Below are 18,764 nucleotides of genomic sequence, written 5' to 3' on the forward strand. Positions count from 1 at the left end.
CATATGGGACAAGGACATCACTGGAAGAAAAATCAAAGAATGTAAAGTCTTGCATCACCCAAGGCAGGCAAAATACATTGAACCCAAAAGGAGCCAGTTACTGATTACCACCATCATAAACGGGTGCCAGCTGTAATACAAAACCATGTTGGAAATCACCAGAGCTGAGCTGAGCCTACTTTGCTGTGAATTGATCTCAACAGCTGATCAATACAGTTCCTGCTCGGCCTGGTCTAACATAAGATGTTATAGGTTTATATAGCCAGTAATACGGCTGAATCTCTATGTGAGACCCAGGCCTCCATGGAGAGAAACACATTTCCATTATCCAGTTTGCATAGATGTAGGATGGCTTCATTATATTGCTAGCACCTGATCATTTTGGGAAGGTAGTTCTCAAACGCATTGCAATGATGATATTTGTAATGGATTTCATACACACACAAGAGAATTGATGACGAGAGGAGGCATTTGGACCAATGATGCTTGTCCAATTCCTGGTAACTGGTTAATCTCAAACTGTGTTAAATCAGGGCTTCAAGGATCCCAATGATTCAGCATCAACAAGTTGACAAGGTAACACATTCTATAACCTCCCATTCTCTGTGTAGAAGTGTCTCCTATCCTCTGTGCTACATCTGTCTCTGGTTAATTTCTAGTCCTCTGGTCCTGGATTCTGTGCTGTGCTTAAACCACTGGAGAAGAATTTAGACAGGGACAGAATTTTTTTTTTTTTTTTTTTTTTTTTTTAAACTTACACGCCACTATATCTGTGGCATATCATACTATCGACTCATTAATAATGCGACAATCTTCTTAATTTCCCTGATAACAACAGATTCTGTGTCTTCAAGTTTAATCTTGACTATATTTCTCAAACTGTTTGGTGTTTCTTTGAATTCAAGTGTTTTTCAAGTGACGCTCACAGGGTTTTTTGGAGGACATTTCTCTTGTGTTAGCTCTCCTGCTGCTGTTGGAGTGTGCTGTTAACCTGCAGGCACACCTCTCATCCAAACCAGACTTACCCGGATTGGGGCATATAAGAAACATTGAAAAGGTTGTTCTTGTGATGCTCTCGTAAGGGTACATTTAATGTTTGGCTGAAACTGATGGAAAAACATGGGTACTTCTAGATGTGATCACTGGACCAAATGCACAGGAATTAGTGATGGGAATCTGTGGGAGAACATTGATCTGACCTTCGTGAGCTTTGGTGATAGTTTTAATCGTATTGTTTTCCACTGTGAATGTTACAGGTTAAATATGCTAATGTCCTTCAGTTTCTTAATATTTTAAATTACACTATGTCAATATGAATAATGCCCCTGCTGCCACGAGCAATAAACATTCCCAAAAATCATTTTTTCAAGACTTTGTGGTGGTTGATTTCAACTATTACCAGTAGTAGTAGTAGTAGTAGTAGTATTTTTATTGAAGTATGCCAAGTCTCATGTATTGTTTATTGTTTGATCCAGAAACAACCAATTAATCAATAATAATGACGGGTACAACACTTCTGGCAATGATTGATTACACTTTTTACCACTTTTGAGGCCATCTTCTCCATCCAGTACCTTGAAACTACAGCCCTTTCGATTCATACTAAACGTGACTGTTTACCAACTGTGTAAGTCCCTCGTAACGTCAGTTGTGTTTAGTGGGCATCACATGTAATTCCAGTTGCAATATTATACTCTGCACGTTTTTGTGGCTGCTAATTCACATTGCCTCTGTCATTAGGCATCTCCATGATGTTTGAAAACCCGCTCCCGTCGGCATACCTTCTACAACTAATATCTCATACACCATTTAGCTTCATATCTTCAGTATTATGGCAAAATGTAGGGGCTTCCTTTGACCTGTGGATAAGGACAAAAACAGCCTTCAAACTCGGTGCACAGCTGTATTCTGTGATTCTTCAAATTAATTTTGATCGTGGGTGTTGTACATGAAAAATGTAAACGTTCCTGTCAGTCTTTGCAAGCTGTAATCAATTATTGTACTGTAACCTTTCCACTGTCGCATTGTTTATAACCTCTGGATATATCAATGATGTCAATAATGCAGTCTTTTTCACATTTCAATTTGACTTAATTTGAAACTCCCCTTAATTTATGCTGGGGGGAGGGGCTTTGTTTCTGTTCACAAACTCCCATTTCTAGTTTACTGTTTTACTGGCAAGCAAAAACAGGTGACTGTAATTCAAGTGACAGTAAAGACAGGTTTTACTGTATACCTTATAAAATGTGTATGTAATGTTTACACATGCAGTGAATAATAAAAACACACACAGATATTTCCAGTGCTGAAAAGTTATATGTTCAATAGTCTTAGATTGACTGTAATGTCTTGAGTTGCTTTCAATACAGATACCTGTTGTCCTACGAAGATGCCGGGGAAGTACAGTATATTACAAAGCTAGCACACCAGACTTGTTGAATATTGTTCTCCATATTTACAAGAGTGTGTGTGTATTATGGACCGTTGCCGAAATCGGGCAGCAAATGAAAGGCTTAAGGAAACTAACACAGCAGTATTCATCCTGTGGGTATCTACTGCAGTTGTCAATAATAGTTCCTCTTCGAATAACTTCATTTAATCGTTTATATTTATTTTTATTTATTTGTTTTAATGAAATCCTGAGGTAAATGTCTAATGGTCTGAGAGCTGATGTCAACTAATGTTAGACATGAAATAATATTGTTTGAATGTGTAAAACATATTTTCCACAGAATGAAAACTAAACTTCCGAGTCAAATTGCCGTTCATATTTCTAAATAAGAAAAATACTAACTTTATTCTGTTGATTAATGATTAATTAATATTGCTATAATGAATTAGTTTTGGCACTGCGTTCTTCCTGATTTTCAGGTAACTATTTTTAATTGGGTAGATTTTACACTTTTAAACTTAACGATTGTTAGTTTGTTGCGGATATTGATAGAGATCTCATTCAAACAACGCAACTCTGCTCAGAAATATGTATTGTATTACTGCAATAAGAATAAAATAAAACAAATACGTGTATTACTTGTTTGTATGTTGCTGCCCCGTTCACAGGTTCATGCAATGTTTTCGTTTCTGTTCCTTGATGTTCTGATCTGTATACTGTGGCCCTAATGATTTAGAAACTCTGCATGAAATCGGTAACTTTCATGCTGATCTATCTTAATTAAGAGGGCTTTACATTCATTAACATCTCGCCCTTCTACACCTTTAATCCCCCGATTACAAGTGTCCTACTTTTCACCTTTGCCAGACGAAACCCGGGGTCTTTCTCTTTAAGAGATTTGCACCAGTCTTATCTTTCTAAGAAACTAAGGGCTATGATGTGTTGCAAGTGTATATCGTAAGTATAGATAGATAGTATATGTACATTCGTACTGTTTTAGATTTTAAATAAACCAAATTTATTTTTACATAGCGACATATCACTTTTTAATTACAGGTTACCACATAAACACACACAATAGTTTTTTTTTTTTTTTTCTGTCTATTGGTTTAAAAGTAAAAGTGATAAAATGTGTTTAAATAGTAAAAACGTGGATATAGGATTATAGAAACGTATATAGGATTATAACCCTGCACAAACTTCTTCAGCTATTAATGGTTTTGGAGTCGGTATTATAGATAACTAATACCTCAGCATTATAATCCATAACCTGACATAATACTGTACTGCCCTGTTGCATCTCCTCATCCAAATATGTTTTACTCTGTTCATCCTGTTCATTTTCAGGCGAATTTAACCATAGTTGTAAACAGCATTACATGTAAATAGTTATGTTTCCAGACTGTTTATGTCAATAAAAGCTACATAAAATAGCGTAAACAAATGTTAACTATATTGCGGGCTATAAATAGTCAACATTGTTTTTCCATGTACAAGACTCAAATCACTTCACCCATTTATTGGTACGGTATAAATTTAGGTGGGTTTTTTTTTAATTTATTTTATTTTTTTAATTACAAATAAATAAAAATCCAGTATTGTTCATGTTACTAAAATGAGACATTCGTCAAAGTGCCGAATTATAATTCAAAACACTACCTCGATCTCTCGTTGCTCAAATCACAAGTAGGCCTATCTAAACTGTTAACAGGTTACAACCTATATTTTACAATGAGAAACATCTGCATAACATCAGCTTGTAGCAATGCATGACAAGAAAAGAAACGTGGTCCCAAAAAATCACGACTAAAAGCCTCTATGAGGCTGTATGTGTGGCAGTTTTAACACTGCGTAGCTTCTAAAAGTCGCTCGTGTTAAACCCCGTTTACATTAGGCTGTTTGTCACGTACAATGTCAAAAATACGAGAAAACCTCAATGCACGAATTTACACACCCTTCTTTGCAACATTAGAAGCCCAATAACTGTGTATATTAGCTACACCAATAACGAGCCACTAAACGTTTATTACTGTGGCAGCCATATTTACAAAAATAAAAATTGATACGTTTTTGAAAGTTATCGAACCACTAAACGATATGGTTAGCCTAATTTGTTTTATATTAAACAATTGCAGAAATACCGAGGAATACAGACTCTTGAACACCTAGCACAATATTATTTTTCAATTAAGGATCTAAACAGTGGTACGACCATTTCTAAACCTTTTTGCAGATTCAGTTTCATTGTGTTTATTGTAATAATGTTAGATCCGTCCGTGAGTATTCCAATCGGTTGTAAGTCTGTTAAATCATCGTTCACGTAGCCTGCATGTTAGCCGCTCAGCACCACTCCATGCGTACCAGCCAGTTAGGTTGAATACCATTGAACGTATCGATTGTTATTAATGTGTCAACTGTTGTACGTACAACATTAACGACCTTTCAATGTTTAGCGGCGGGACTGCGCTTTGAAGTGCAACATTAGGCGTTTCCTTTGCGGTTCTCACTACCATCGCCCAATTGTCTTGCATCAGTCATTTCACAACAAAACGAAAAGTTTTCCGTCACCCCAAATGTGGCTAGTATAAATATCTAAGAGGATTCTCACCGTCACACTGCTCTTCTCTTTCTCAGTATTTCGGCACTGATCTGTCCAAGGCTAAAGGGATTAGGAAAGAACAGAAGGCTTTGGAACCATGGTTACCATCCAACTTCTCACTGCAATGGTCCTATGCCTTGGCTACAACGCCGTCTCAGTAACAGCATGGTAGGGTGGCTTTAATCATTCAATACACATTTCATCTATCTATCTATCTATCTATCTATCTATCTATCTATCTATCTATCTATCTATCTATCGAAATAGATAGATATATAGATAGATAAATAGATATGTAGATAGAGACATTAATAATAACAATATTTTCTTTCTGTCTTCTTTTCAGGTCAGTAAACAATTTCCTGATGACGGGACCAAAGGTAAACACCTTTTTAATATCAGATTAATGAGTTACATTTGCTTATCGAAATCCTTAACACCTGCACGTCAATGTTGCATGAAAAAGTATATCGCGGCATTAATTCGTATTAGCTTTCAGCACGACAAGAACGGTGCTTATGTATTTAATGTGTGGCTCCGTTCGTGTGTCCTTCAAGGCTTTCCTGGCCTACTCCAGCAGTGTGCAGGTGGGTGCGCAGAGTGGCATTGCGGAATGTAAACACCAGTTTGCTTGGGATCGGTGGAACTGTCCGGAAAGTGCTCTCCAGCTGTCCACTCACAACGGACTAAGAAGCGGTAAGGGTTCTGTTTTCATCATCTGCATGACATTTTACATGCAGTACATATAGATGTATCTTTTTTAAATTGTGTAACCCACGGTATGTAGTATGGATGTGTTAAGATAACACATTAAAGCTGTTTCTCATTCATGTTAATACACGTAAAATGTGCTATTTTCAATTCTGTGGTCTAAATGCATTGTCTTTTCAACTCCAGCTACAAGAGAAACCTCCTTCGTCCACGCCATCAGTTCCGCTGGTGTGATGTACACTTTAACTAGAAACTGCAGTATGGGGGATTTTGAAAACTGTGGCTGTGATGATTCAAGAAATGGAAAACTCGGTAAGTTGTATATTTTTTTAAATGATTATTCATTCGCCAAATTGGTGTAAGCTGTAAACATTTTGCAGTTTCAAACATGTATTTTAAAGCAAGCACAAAGGCCACATTTTTATAACGGTAATAAATAAATAAATAAATAACGTATAAAACTCACAAGAATTAAACAGATGCATAAGCCATCATAGAAATCGATTTCCAATTGTTTCAATAAAGTTAATACACATTGTTAAATAGCTATATTCACAAGCCATTACCACTGTAGTGAATGCATAATACTGCACTGTATAAATCGATATTATATGCTCTATTTATACTATGCAAACGGCTCTAAACTAGTATAATACATGCAAACTTGTAGGCATAGATCTTTTGCGAGGATAGTGGTAAAAGGACAATTATTTGGGGGGGGGGGGGTAAGAATTAAATATTCTAAATGTGTTTTGTGCTTTTTGTGTGCTTAGGCGGTAGAGGCTGGATTTGGGGAGGCTGCAGCGACAATGTAGAGTTTGGAGAACGAATTTCCAAACAATACGTGGATGATTTGGAAACTGGGCAAGATTCGAGAGCCGCCGTGAACCTACACAACAACGAGGCAGGCAGAATGGTAAGAATCGTTTTCCAAAACATAAACCCTGAATAGGATTGTTCTAACTTTAACAATATTATTACCACGGGTAAGAGGGTCTAACGGGGCTCTTCAGATACCTATCATAGCCTCATTGTGCAAAACTGTTTCCCACCAAAATGTTTAATATCTCCAGATTCAAACTGGTTAACAGATGTGTATTTTATGGTAACAATATTTTTACAATGTAACATTTAACAACAGGAATCCTGAGACTAGTTTGAGAAGAAGAAATAAAAATTGTAACTTGATCGTATCAATTTCCTTGTCGGTTTCAGGCTGTAAAAGCGACAATGAAGAGATCTTGTAAGTGTCACGGAGTGTCTGGGAGCTGTAGCATTCAAACCTGCTGGCTCCAACTGTCTGAGTTCAGAGAAATCGGGAACTACCTGAAATTAAAGCACGATCAGGCTCAGAAACTGGAACTGGACAAGAGAAGAATGCGCGCAGGGAACAGCGCCGACAACAGAGGGGCTATCGCTGAAGCTTTCAGCACCATAGCGCGGACAGAGCTCATCTATTTTGAGGAATCTCCGGATTACTGCGTGAAGAATGTCAGCCTCGGACTTCACGGCACTGAGGGTAGGGAGTGTCTACAAAGTGCCAGGAATTTATCCCAGTGGGAAAGACGAAGCTGCAGGAGGCTCTGCCATGAATGTGGACATAAAGTGGAAGAGAGAAGAACTGAAATCATCAGCAGCTGCAACTGCAAATTCCATTGGTGCTGCACTGTGAAATGCGAGCAGTGCAAGCAGGTTGTCACCAAACACTTTTGCTCGAGGAAAGAGAGAAGTAGCGCCCAGTTTAACAATACTAAACGCAGAAACCGTAACCACAGGAGATGAGAAACGAGTCACGAACATTTTAATACTATACATATAAAACGTACTTAATATTCTTGTAAGGGGTTATTTATAATTAATGCTATCGACAGATGGTTTGTGATGTCCTATCCGTTATCTATTCTCTTTCTGTGAAAGCGGTAAGATTTTGACACTGATTGTAAGATTTTGACACTGATTGTAGGTGTTTTCCAATCAAATTATTTCAGCGCACTTTTAGTTTGGCAATTGTAAATTTCACGTAGTTGATGGAGTTTTTGTTGTTGTTGTGGATTTTAGTATTTGCACGACCACAGTTTTCTTCATGTTAAAGTATCTTCACGAAATTCACATAGTTCCACAATGCCAGAATACAATGTTTGGGGGCGAGGGCGGGGGCCGGGGGGGGGTAATTCTGTCGAAAGCTTTCGTTGACTTTAACAGTGTCAAGTAGCATTCGGGAGATTTTAAGTTCTAAAATTCAAATTTTCTCGTTTGACTTTTCTACCAGTGATGACGTCACTACAAAAAAAACATTGGGCTTCAAGTATATTTCTAAAGATTTTTCATAAAACGAAAACAAAAACGACAATATTATGACTTTGGTTTTACTCATATTTTCAACCCCCCCCCCCCCCCCCCGCTGATTAAGAATTATAAATTTTTACACAAGAATGTTTTTTTTGTTTAACTATTTACTTCAAACTTTATTTGAAATATTGAAAAAAATTTTTAAAAAGTACATGGATATCCATTCGTTATATATATATATATATATATATATATATATATATATATATATATATATATATATATATATATATGATTCTTTAAATAACCCTTGAGTTAGAGCTCTGGGAATAGGGCCCGTTGCAGGTGATTTCCGGAAACACTCCTCTTCAACTGCAAGGCGTGCGCTCGTTCTCTTATTGCACGCAAGACTGTACAGCACACCTCCACAAATATCCCACGCTCAATTGAAGTCAAGAGCTTTTGGTGCGGGTGAACATAATGCTTGAACCATTCTTTTGCGCGATGGCGCTTTGGTCAGTGAATAGTTCCCCAATTGCTTCTGCATATATTGTTAACTGCAGTGTATATACAGATAAGCCTATAAAAAGAATACGTGTGTCAATATAACCATGCAGCCTATATCAACACTGCGCGCATTTCAAATGGGAGCACAAATTGTGCACAATACCTTTTAATAATCCAATGAACTAAGCCGTTTTTTGGTTATAAACACATGTATGCATCAGTCCAGCGCATGCGGATAGGACAATATATACACTTACAAAGTGTCTGACTGAGATCCAATCACAGAGGCCTATAAACTGGTTGCAAATAAACCCAGATCAGGTGTTTACATTAGTTACCATTGCTTTAACAAATTGATTTTAAAGTTTCTTTAATGCTTTATAAGATCCCTCCAAGAATTGCTAACTCCGTATATTCCAGCGCTTTTGCTGTTGTGCTCCTAGTTTGTGGAACTCTGTTACGGTTGGCATTAGGCAGCTTGAAACAATAGATTATTTTAATGAAAACATTTTTTAATGCACTTTTATAATTAGTTGTAACGGGAGTGTATTGTACATACGGTCTCTCTTGGTTTGTTCATGACTTTATAAAGCGCTCTGACTGCAGAATAAATATTTGTAAATAAGAAAAAATTGCCTCCAGCCACCAGATAATACTCAGATAAGACTCTTCAGGTTTGTGGCGTTTGGATACGTATGTGAGAATCGAAGTGGGTTGGCAAAGCAATGCGTTTGTGTATTTTAAAAGGGTGAAGTGGTAGCAAAGTGAACATGTATTGGAGTCTTTCTGAAAACCATGTTTTTCAAGTTGCATATTCGAAGGTTGTAGTTGCAAAATGAAGTTGTATTTATTTATTTAATGGTTTTAATTTTAAAACAAACCACATGTGTACGCTTATTTTAAAAGCTAAATATAAGCTTATCCAATCTTTTCTATAAAATTATCCCACTCTATCCCTTCGATTTTTTGGTTTGTTTTTCTACATCATCAAGGTATATATATATATATATATATATATATATATATATATATATATATATATATATATATATATTATATATTTACGTGAATAACCTAGATTGCAATAGTATTTTAGGGAACATAGAACTGTTATCATAGAATGAAAACCAAATTACAAAGGGTTAAACCATATTACATACATACAATCCTAGATTATCCCTCACAGAAAAAGCGATTCAAAGACATAAAAACAACTAATTGTCACAATGAAGTGTAGATTTTATTCAGCGTTAGTTGTTTTTAATTGTGTAAAGATAACTGTAAACAATGCATGACAAATACGTCACCCATTTTTTACATGATCTGTGATACTCCGACAAATTAACTTAATGTAATTAAATTTATCAATTGTTATTAATGCGTCAATTGTTGTACGTAAAACATAACCCCGCTTGGAACTGTTAAGTGGCGGGAGTGCTTTGAAGTGTATTAGGCGTTCCCGTTGCTAAACTCGCCGCCCGTCAACCAATGATCTCGCTCTGGCCATTTTACAACAAAAGGAGAGGCTTTCTGTCACTATGTGAATCATATAAATATCCGAAAAGCCTTCTCACACTCACATTTTTCTCTTCTCTCTCTTAGTATTTGATTCTAATCTGCCCAGGGATTAAGGGATAAAGGAAGAACAGAACGATTTGCTGCCATGGTTTCTTTGCAACTTTTCACTCCACTGGTCCTCTGTGCTTACTGCAACGTCTTCTCAGCATCAGCCTGGTAAGAGCCTGCTCAAGCAGTACATTTACAAGATTCTTTACACGAAACCAAACCCGTATGGAGTGTTTGGAAAATGTGTATTATGTTGTTTTTAACACTGTTTCTCCTTCTTCAGGTCAGTAAACAACTTCCTTATGACTGGACCAAAGGTAAAACGTTTTTTTCTTTCTCTTTTTTGTTATTGCTATGCATCCATACAAGGCTAGCATTAGTATTGCGCGATGTAAACCCCAAGCATTGCAACACAGATCCGCCACAAAGGGAATGAGTATACTGTACAACTAAAACACGTCCTTAGACGCTTTTTGGTGCAACTTTAGTATTGTGAAAATAAATATGCCACTGTTGACTACGTCATACCCTTTGCCAGAAACACGGGTTTGTGTATTGTGCAGATATTAACAGATATTTCGGTGTAAAACATATACATGCCATGCAAACTGTCAACTTTCTGCATAACAAAGACTGTGCGTAATCATGCAGATATCTTATGTGTCGTTCCATTCATGAGTCCTTCCAGGCGTGCTTATGACCAGTAGTGTGCAGGTGGGTGCGCAGAGTGGCGCTCAAAGTATATCTTGTGTTCTTATTGACTTATATTTAAGAAACACTGTGACATTTTAATCTAACTGTTTAAACACAGTGTGTAAAAGTTTTTCACGCAGGTTACTGCATTAGGTGTACGTTTCTTTTACTTGTTATGCATGTACGTCATTAATAAGAAAGACGCTTTAATATTAAACGTGTGGCTCCGTTCACGTGTCCTTCCAGGCTTTCTTGGCCTACTCCAGCAGTGTGCAGTTGGGTGCGCAGAGTGGCATTGCGGAATGTAAACACCAGTTTGCTTGGGATCGGTGGAACTGTCCGGAAAGTGCGCTCCAGCTGTCCACTCACAACGGACTAAGAAGTGGTAAGGGTTCTGTTTTCACGTGTAAATGTCTTGTACGATATACCTTATAGCTGGAATCTGATTGGATTTTCTTTTAAATTCCAGCTACAAGAGAAACCTCCTTCGTCCACGCCATCAGTTCCGCTGGTGTGATGTACACTTTAACTAGAAACTGCAGTATGGGGGATTTGGATAACTGTGGCTGTGATGATTCAAGAAATGGGAAAATCGGTAAGTTGCGATGCAAATTATATCATATAGCCTGCCTTCTGTAAGTAGTTCAATGTCCTCAAATGTCACTCCAACTTTGTTACTAGGACACATCACTATAAAACTTTTTTTTTTTTAAATGATAATGTAAGAAAAATGATTTAAGTAGAACAAAAAGAGCAATATATAAAACTTTCCTTCTGTATGTTTAGGCGGTAGAGGCTGGATTTGGGGAGGCTGCAGCGATAACGTGGACTTTGGAGAACGAATTTCTAAGCAATACGTAGATGCGTTGGAAACTGGGCAAGATTCGAGAGCCGCTGTGAACCTACACAACAACGAGGCAGGCAGAATGGTAAGAATCGTTTTTTTTGCAAAACTGAAATCTATTCACTAAATTCACATATTTCAAACGCGGTTATACTATTGAAGGATAATTCCTAAATCCTTTTTTTTTGTGTTTCAGGCTGTAAAGGCGACTATGAAGAGAATATGCAAGTGTCATGGGATGTCCGAGAGCTGCAGCGTTCAAACCTGCTGGCTCCAGCTCTCCGAGTTCAGAGAAATCGGGAACTACCTGAAATTGAAGCATGACCATGCTCAGAAACTGGAAATGGACAAGAGAAGAATGCGCGCAGGGAACAGCGCCGACAACAGAGGGGCGATCGCAGAAGCTTTCAGCACCACAGCGCGGACAGAGCTCATCTATTTGGAGGACTCTCCTGATTATTGCGTGAAGAATGCCAGCCTTGGGTTTTTAGGCACCGAGGGCAGGGAGTGTCTACAAAATGGCGACAATCTGTCCCAGTGGGAAAAACGAAGCTGCAGGAGGCTGTGCCACGAATGTGGACTTAAAGTGGAAGAGAGAAGAACTGAAATCATCAGCAGCTGCAACTGCAAATTCCAGTGGTGCTGCACTGTGAACTGCGAGCAGTGCACACAGGTTGTCACCAAGCATTACTGTTCGAGGAGAGAGAGAAGCAATCCGCACAACAAGCGCAGACGTCACCACTAGAGATGAAAACGGAACACGTTTTTTTTCTCCAAATTATTTAACAAAACGTATATATTTTGATTGTTTTAATGTCTGATACACGATACTTGTCATCGCCTTATTTATGTGGGATATTTCCCCTCTTTCTGTGAAAGTGGTTAATAAATAGTTAATATGTTTCTAAACTTATTGTAGAGTAGTTTGACAATCTTTTTTTTTCTATGAATTGATGCACATTGTTGCAGATTAGCATTATTTTTATTCAGTTACACATCACAATTTTGTTCACAAAAATCAAAGTTGAGTTAAAGGGAAATCATCTCGCTAACCTCTTGGTTTTATAATATTACAGCTTGTTTTTTGTTTGTTTGTTTTGTTTTGTTTTTTTAGTTAGAATATCAAATCGAATGCCTGGTTCTTGTTCTTGGGCAAAGCTTTTGTAATTTATACTTGATGTTAAATATTTTAAAACAGACATATATCGCATATTGTTTACAAAAAATGTAATCCGCTGTTTCTCAGAATACAACCCTAGGAAAGTATCATGGGTAATGATTATCAAGTGGCAGTAGTATCCTATAAGTTATTGTTTAATACTACTCCGTATGTTAACAAACCTGACACATTGTCTTGGTCCTAACTCAGTCAAAGTTATTTTAAATACGCCGTAAGACATTTAGAGTCACCCAAACATACCACCACAGTATAATAGCAATAACGACAATAATAAACAGTACATATGTAAATTTGAAGAATCAACTTTAACAATATGAGAGTTTTAATATCTTTAATATCCCCAAGAACATGGTCAGTGATTGCAAAGGAGCCAAAACATAAACCAGATGCAAAAAGGCTTACCTGTTTTAAATGATGCTTGCTCGCTTTGAAAAACAGCTCTTGTAGATGAGTTCACCTGAGTAAATCCCTGGATCTATATGAATCCTCAAAGAGGATACACGAATCACAGTCGGACTTTAAACATCTATTGGTTTTTATTATTAAAAAACACTTTACACGCAGGTTAACAAAATGAGCATCACAAAAAATACAGCAAAAAATATAAAATTTGATTCAAATATTGCTTTGCTGATTTATTTTTAATTCCTAAACATTTGGTTGACAGTGTATTTGACTCCAAGCTCTCTTATCCTGAAAAGAACATGGGAAGTTTATCCGGTTTATAAATAAAATATTTCAAATGCATACGTTTATTTTACCCTTTTGTTATTATGAACGCAGGTCTCTAGAAGACTAGTGGAAACATCCAGTCCCGAGATGACCCGTTCTCTTTGCCGTCTGGTCCTCGTTAAATAACAATAATGGACTTTGTTAACCGAGTACCTTCACCAAACTAAACGGTGTCCAGTTAAAACCTATTCGCGTTAAAATGATATATTTCCCATTACTGAACTTGTCTTTAAAAACAATAATTAAAAAAGATAGACCCCGTATAAAATAATGTGTAACCGACCCTGCACATGTTTGTTTGAATTGCTTGTGAATATACTTTAGACGCACAAAACAGTTATCAAAATAAACATTGCCGTGTGAAATATATAAATAATAAAGTGTGCTTCGAATCTTTACCATACAATGTATGCTGTAATCTTAAATAGTTGATGTGTAATTCTACAGTGTAGAAGACAAATATAACCGTACAAACATAAATCCAATATTGTATATTCGTATTTTGATTACCGCTGATTAGTTTGCACATTACTTGTAGTGTTTTCACACTGCGTTACTAATTCAAGATGCGTATTGCACAATGGAGTGTACATATGATATCCATTAGGCTACATTCGGAACTAGCAATAAACATTATGATGTGTGTTGGAGCTCTGAAATTAACACCCTATTATTAGAGGTGTTGTATTAACACTGTTAAAGTAGACTCATTGAGAAACTAAGACTGAGACTAGTATGTACACTGACAAATGTTATATTGCTTAAATATCATTGTTTCCATAGCTTATCTAAAAGTTAGTTGAAAAAAAAAAACATGAGGATTAAGCAAAATTGAACTCATTAAATGTAATTAAGTATTCAAATCGATCATGCATTATGCGCATACACCCCTACTGTATCCCTCATATATATATATATATATATATATATATATATATATATATATATATATATATATATTCGTATGAGCTTAACATGTAGCCTACAGCACTCGGTATTCCCAGGTGGTCTCCCCTTCAAGTACTAACCAAGCCCAACATTGCTTTGCTTAAGCATTGCATGGTAAGTTCGATTTGATGAGCTTTTTTCCGTCAGAGACTTTGCCCAGGGGTCACTACAAGTAGCTCTTCTTGACCCCCTATCCCTCATAGATAGGGATATATAGGTCTATGAAAGCGCCATTAGTGTAGGTTTCATTCATTGATATATTTAAACTGAATTAAGATACAACGGACAGGATATAGGGCAGATAAAGGCTGTTCAGTAAACACTTAGGGCCCTATTCTGACTTAGTTTTTATAAACCCTCCTACCAGCGCGTAAACCAAGTCAGAATAGGGCGCTTAGCGAGCGACAGTACACGCACAGCGGGTGGTTAAATTTAATATAATTAAACATATCGATTATGATTTTTGTGTTTTTAGCGTCGTGATAGTTGTTAAGATACCTCTAAGCGGTGAATGTGCTTTGAAGTGCAGCAGGCGTTTCCTTTGCTTTCTCTCCGTCACCCACTGCTCTTGCACCCGTCGTTTCCTAGGGGAAAGGAAGGTATTCACTCATCTCAAATGTCGATCACAGACATTCCCGAGAAAGCCCTCTCACAGTCATACTCCTCTTGCGTTAGTGTGTGGTTCTGATTAACCCCAGGGATTACAGGATCACGTGAAAACAGAAGGATTTGTAACCATGGTCCCCTTCCAACTTCTCACTTCAGTGGTGCTCTGCGTTCACTGTAGGATCTTCTCAGTAGCGGCATGGTATGCATTTCAGTGGGATTAACAATTCATCTTCAAAATTAAAAGAGCTACTAAAACGCGGGTTGTGTTTGCAGACACTGTTAATAATAGTCCTTTTCTGTTTCTTTTCTTGTGTTTAGGTCTGTGAACAACTTCCTTATGACTGGACCCAAGGTATATCGTATGTTCTTAATTATTGATGACATTTAAGAAACACAATGACATTTCAACCCAAATGTGTGTATTTCATGCAGGTCACTGTATTAGATGTTTTTTTTTTTAACTTGACTGCTTATACATGTATGCTTTAGTATTAAACGTGTGGCTCCGTTCGTGTGTCCTTCCAGGCTTTCCTGACCTACTCCAGCAGTGTGCAGGTGGGTGCGCAGAGTGGCATTGCAGAATGTAAACACCAGTTTGCTTGGGATCGGTGGAACTGTCCGGAAAGTGCGCTCCAGCTGTCCACTCACAACGGACTAAGAAGCGGTAAAGATTTTCTCTTCCTTGACCGATTTTGTAGTGTACATTACAGAATTAGTGGGTATATTTTCGTAGGTGTTATCAATTGATCCACTGTTTTTTGGGGACTAGTGTTAATGCGTTTAAATTGCCCTATATTTCTTTAGCTGTTAAACCGATTTGAATATGTGTATCTGTACATTGTCTAGGTGTACGCCTCGTTTTCATTTCTGCAACGCACTTTGTTATCTCTCTTTAGATTAGAGCGCTTGAACTAAACTATTTCATACAACTAGATGCACAATGTACTCCAAAAGTCATTCTGAAAGTCCTGCAGCTGCTTTCTGTGCGTAGTTTGAAGGATGATGATAATGATGATTATTATTATTATCATTATTAATAATAATAATAATAATAATAATAATAATAATAATAATAATAGTTGTTGTTGTTGTTACTTTACTAGTTGTAATACCGTTGCTGTAGTTGTATTCATTGTTTGCATTGATGGTTCTTTTAATTAGCAAAAAACATGGCGGATATAAGCCACCGTTAACCTTTTCACTGATCTCTATTTTGGATAAGGTTTGTTTAGATGAAAACAGTTCTGATTCATTGTCCCTCTACGCCAGGGCAGCGTACTGCAGTAAAAGAACCCCCCAAACAAACGCTATTCACAGCGCAGGGCTTCCATAAGAGCAGTGAAAATGTAAATCAGAGAAACCAACATTGTTACGCGCTTAAACAATGTCACCCCCACTCTTCTCCTTAAACACTATGACAATATAAATCGTAGCATATGAACCTTATCAGGAGTGCATCTGATTGCGTCCTCTTTTGAATTCCAGCTACAAGAGAAACCTCCTTCGTCCACGCCATCAGTTCAGCTGGTGTGATGTACACTTTAACTAGAAACTGCAGTATGGGGGGCTTGGATAACTGTGGCTGTGATGATTCAAGAAATGGACACATCGGTAAGTCCATACATTATCTTTCCGATCCGCCTGCCCAGTTTAAACACACTAAGTAAGGGTAATCCGTAAACCATGGACTCGACAATGTGAATGTGTCATCGCTCTGTATAATAATTCTATTTCGGGTGCAACTTATTTACAAAACTGATATGAATGCTGTTGCTTTGTTTTTGTTTTAGGAGGTCGAGGCTGGATTTGGGGAGGCTGCAGTAATAACGTAAAGTTTGGAGAACACATTTCAAAAGAATTTGTAGATGCTTTGGAGACAGGTCAAGATGTAAGAGCTGCTATGAACTTACACAACAAGGAAGCTGGCAGAATGGTAACCTTTTGTTCATCACTGTTGAATACAGAAGCTCTGTTCACAGAGCGATTTGTTTCCTCTGAACTTACACTTCAAATATTTGTAATGTATGAGTGACCAGCGAAATAGTAGGTCAAAACTCTGCCTCAAGTTTTCCAGTTAATCATAGGATATATCTGAAATATAGTAAACAAGTACTGCACATATATGAATATTTTAATAATAAGAATATCTATTTGATCGTATAAAAACTACAAGGAAACATTACTCTCATGTTTTTAATTGGTCAACTTCTACCGTATATGTCAGCCAAATTAACTGCTTACTCTCAACCAATAAGGAGGCTGTGTGGTCCAGCGGTTAAAAAAAGGGCTTGTAACCATGAGTTCCCCTGGTCAATTCCCGGCTCACTCACTGACTCATTGTGTGACCCTAAGCAAGTCACTTAACCGTACGTCTTTCTGGTGAGACATTATTGTAAGTGACTCTGCAGCTGATGCACAGTTCACACACCCTAGTCTCCGTAAGTCGCCTTGGACAATGCGTCTGCTAAATAAACAAATAATTATAATAAAACTATAAGATTTATTAAAAGACATTTCCTTGTCGGTTTCAGGCTGTAAAAGCGACAATGAAGAGATCTTGTAAGTGCCACGGAATGTCTGGGAGCTGCAGCATTCAAACCTGCTGGCTCCAGCTGTCCGAGTTCAGAGAAATCGGGAACTACCTGAAATTAAAGCACGATCATGCTCAGAAACTGGAAATGGACAAGAGAAGAATGCGCACAGGGAACAGTGCCGACAACAGAGGGGCCATCGCTGAAGCTTTCAGCACCATAGCGCGGACAGAACTCATCTATTTTGAGGAATCCCCAGATTACTGCGTGAAGAATGTGAGCCTCGGGCTACACGGCACTGAGGGCAGGGAGTGTCTACAAAGTGCCAGGAATTTATCCCAGTGGGAAAGACGAAGCTGCAGGAGGCTCTGCCATGAATGTGGACATAAAGTGGAAGAGAGAAGAACTGAAATCATCAGCAGCTGCAACTGCAAATTCCGTTGGTGCTGCACTGTGAAATGCGAGCAGTGCAAGCAGGTTGTCACCAAACGCTTCTGCACTGTGAATAACAGAAATAATGCCCAAGTTAACAACACCAGACGCAAAAAACATAACCACAGGAGATAATAAACAAAGTGCAACACAAGCATTTATATAATATGTACTTAATAATAATAGTAATTTCAATGTGATGTATTTATAGTTCATGGTACTTACTGGCATATTGTGTATGTTTGCTAAGATGTTTGAAGTGTGTATGTTCGCTAAGATGTTTGAAGTGTGTATGTTCACTAAGATATTGTTTCATTATTCTAAGGGTGTCCGGCTTTGAACCTGGATCAATGAAACGTGTCAATGGCTGTGTCCATGTATGGCATGTTAAACTGGTAACCTGCTGCTCCTTCACTGTTAATCGTATGCCCAAACAAGTAACTGTGAATAACAGCATAACATGAGATGTTTGCATATTCGTCCTTGCATGGGGCTGCTTTTTTAACATCTCCATTTAACTTGAATGGATCTACACAGTAAACGTTCTGCATAACCTGTACCAAAGGAAGTCAACTGAATCTTAAATTTTACAACGCCCTAGGAGTTCTGCAGGAAGTTTTATTGCAATGCATTACGTCCAACTACAAAAGTGTAACGCAATGGGCGTTATTGGTGTGCACTACAATACCCAGCATTACAACATCAAGAACTACATCATAGAATTCTACTTG

General features: G+C 37.6%; 3 protein-coding genes across 3 annotated transcripts; all 3 read left to right on the forward strand.

Moving 5' to 3' along the window:
- Nucleotides 1-5,088: 5,088 nt before the first annotated feature.
- Nucleotides 5,089-7,484, forward strand: LOC121297602 (protein Wnt-8-like). The gene is made up of 6 exons (XM_041224039.1): nt 5,089-5,159; nt 5,338-5,371; nt 5,549-5,687; nt 5,889-6,014; nt 6,476-6,618; nt 6,918-7,484. Exons 1-6 carry the CDS (start codon nt 5,089-5,091, stop codon nt 7,482-7,484), a joined length of 1,080 nt encoding a protein of 359 aa, XP_041079973.1.
- Nucleotides 7,485-10,161: 2,677 nt separating this feature from the next.
- On the forward strand, nt 10,162-12,346 carry LOC121297531 (protein Wnt-8a-like). The gene is made up of 6 exons (XM_041223883.1): nt 10,162-10,232; nt 10,348-10,381; nt 11,004-11,142; nt 11,227-11,352; nt 11,544-11,686; nt 11,798-12,346. The coding sequence occupies exons 1-6, from the start codon at nt 10,162-10,164 to the stop codon at nt 12,344-12,346; spliced, it is 1,062 nt and encodes a 353-aa protein (XP_041079817.1).
- A 2,852-nt stretch (nt 12,347-15,198) lies between these two features.
- Nucleotides 15,199-18,168, forward strand: LOC121297599 (protein Wnt-8-like). Its single transcript, XM_041224033.1, has 6 exons — nt 15,199-15,269; nt 15,389-15,422; nt 15,596-15,734; nt 16,556-16,681; nt 16,861-17,003; nt 17,602-18,168. Exons 1-6 carry the CDS (start codon nt 15,199-15,201, stop codon nt 18,166-18,168), a joined length of 1,080 nt encoding a protein of 359 aa, XP_041079967.1.
- The last annotated feature ends 596 nt before the right edge of the window (nt 18,169-18,764 follow it).

Source organism: Polyodon spathula, chromosome 22 (assembly GCF_017654505.1).
Source record: "Polyodon spathula isolate WHYD16114869_AA chromosome 22, ASM1765450v1, whole genome shotgun sequence".
NCBI lineage: Eukaryota > Metazoa > Chordata > Actinopteri > Acipenseriformes > Polyodontidae > Polyodon > Polyodon spathula.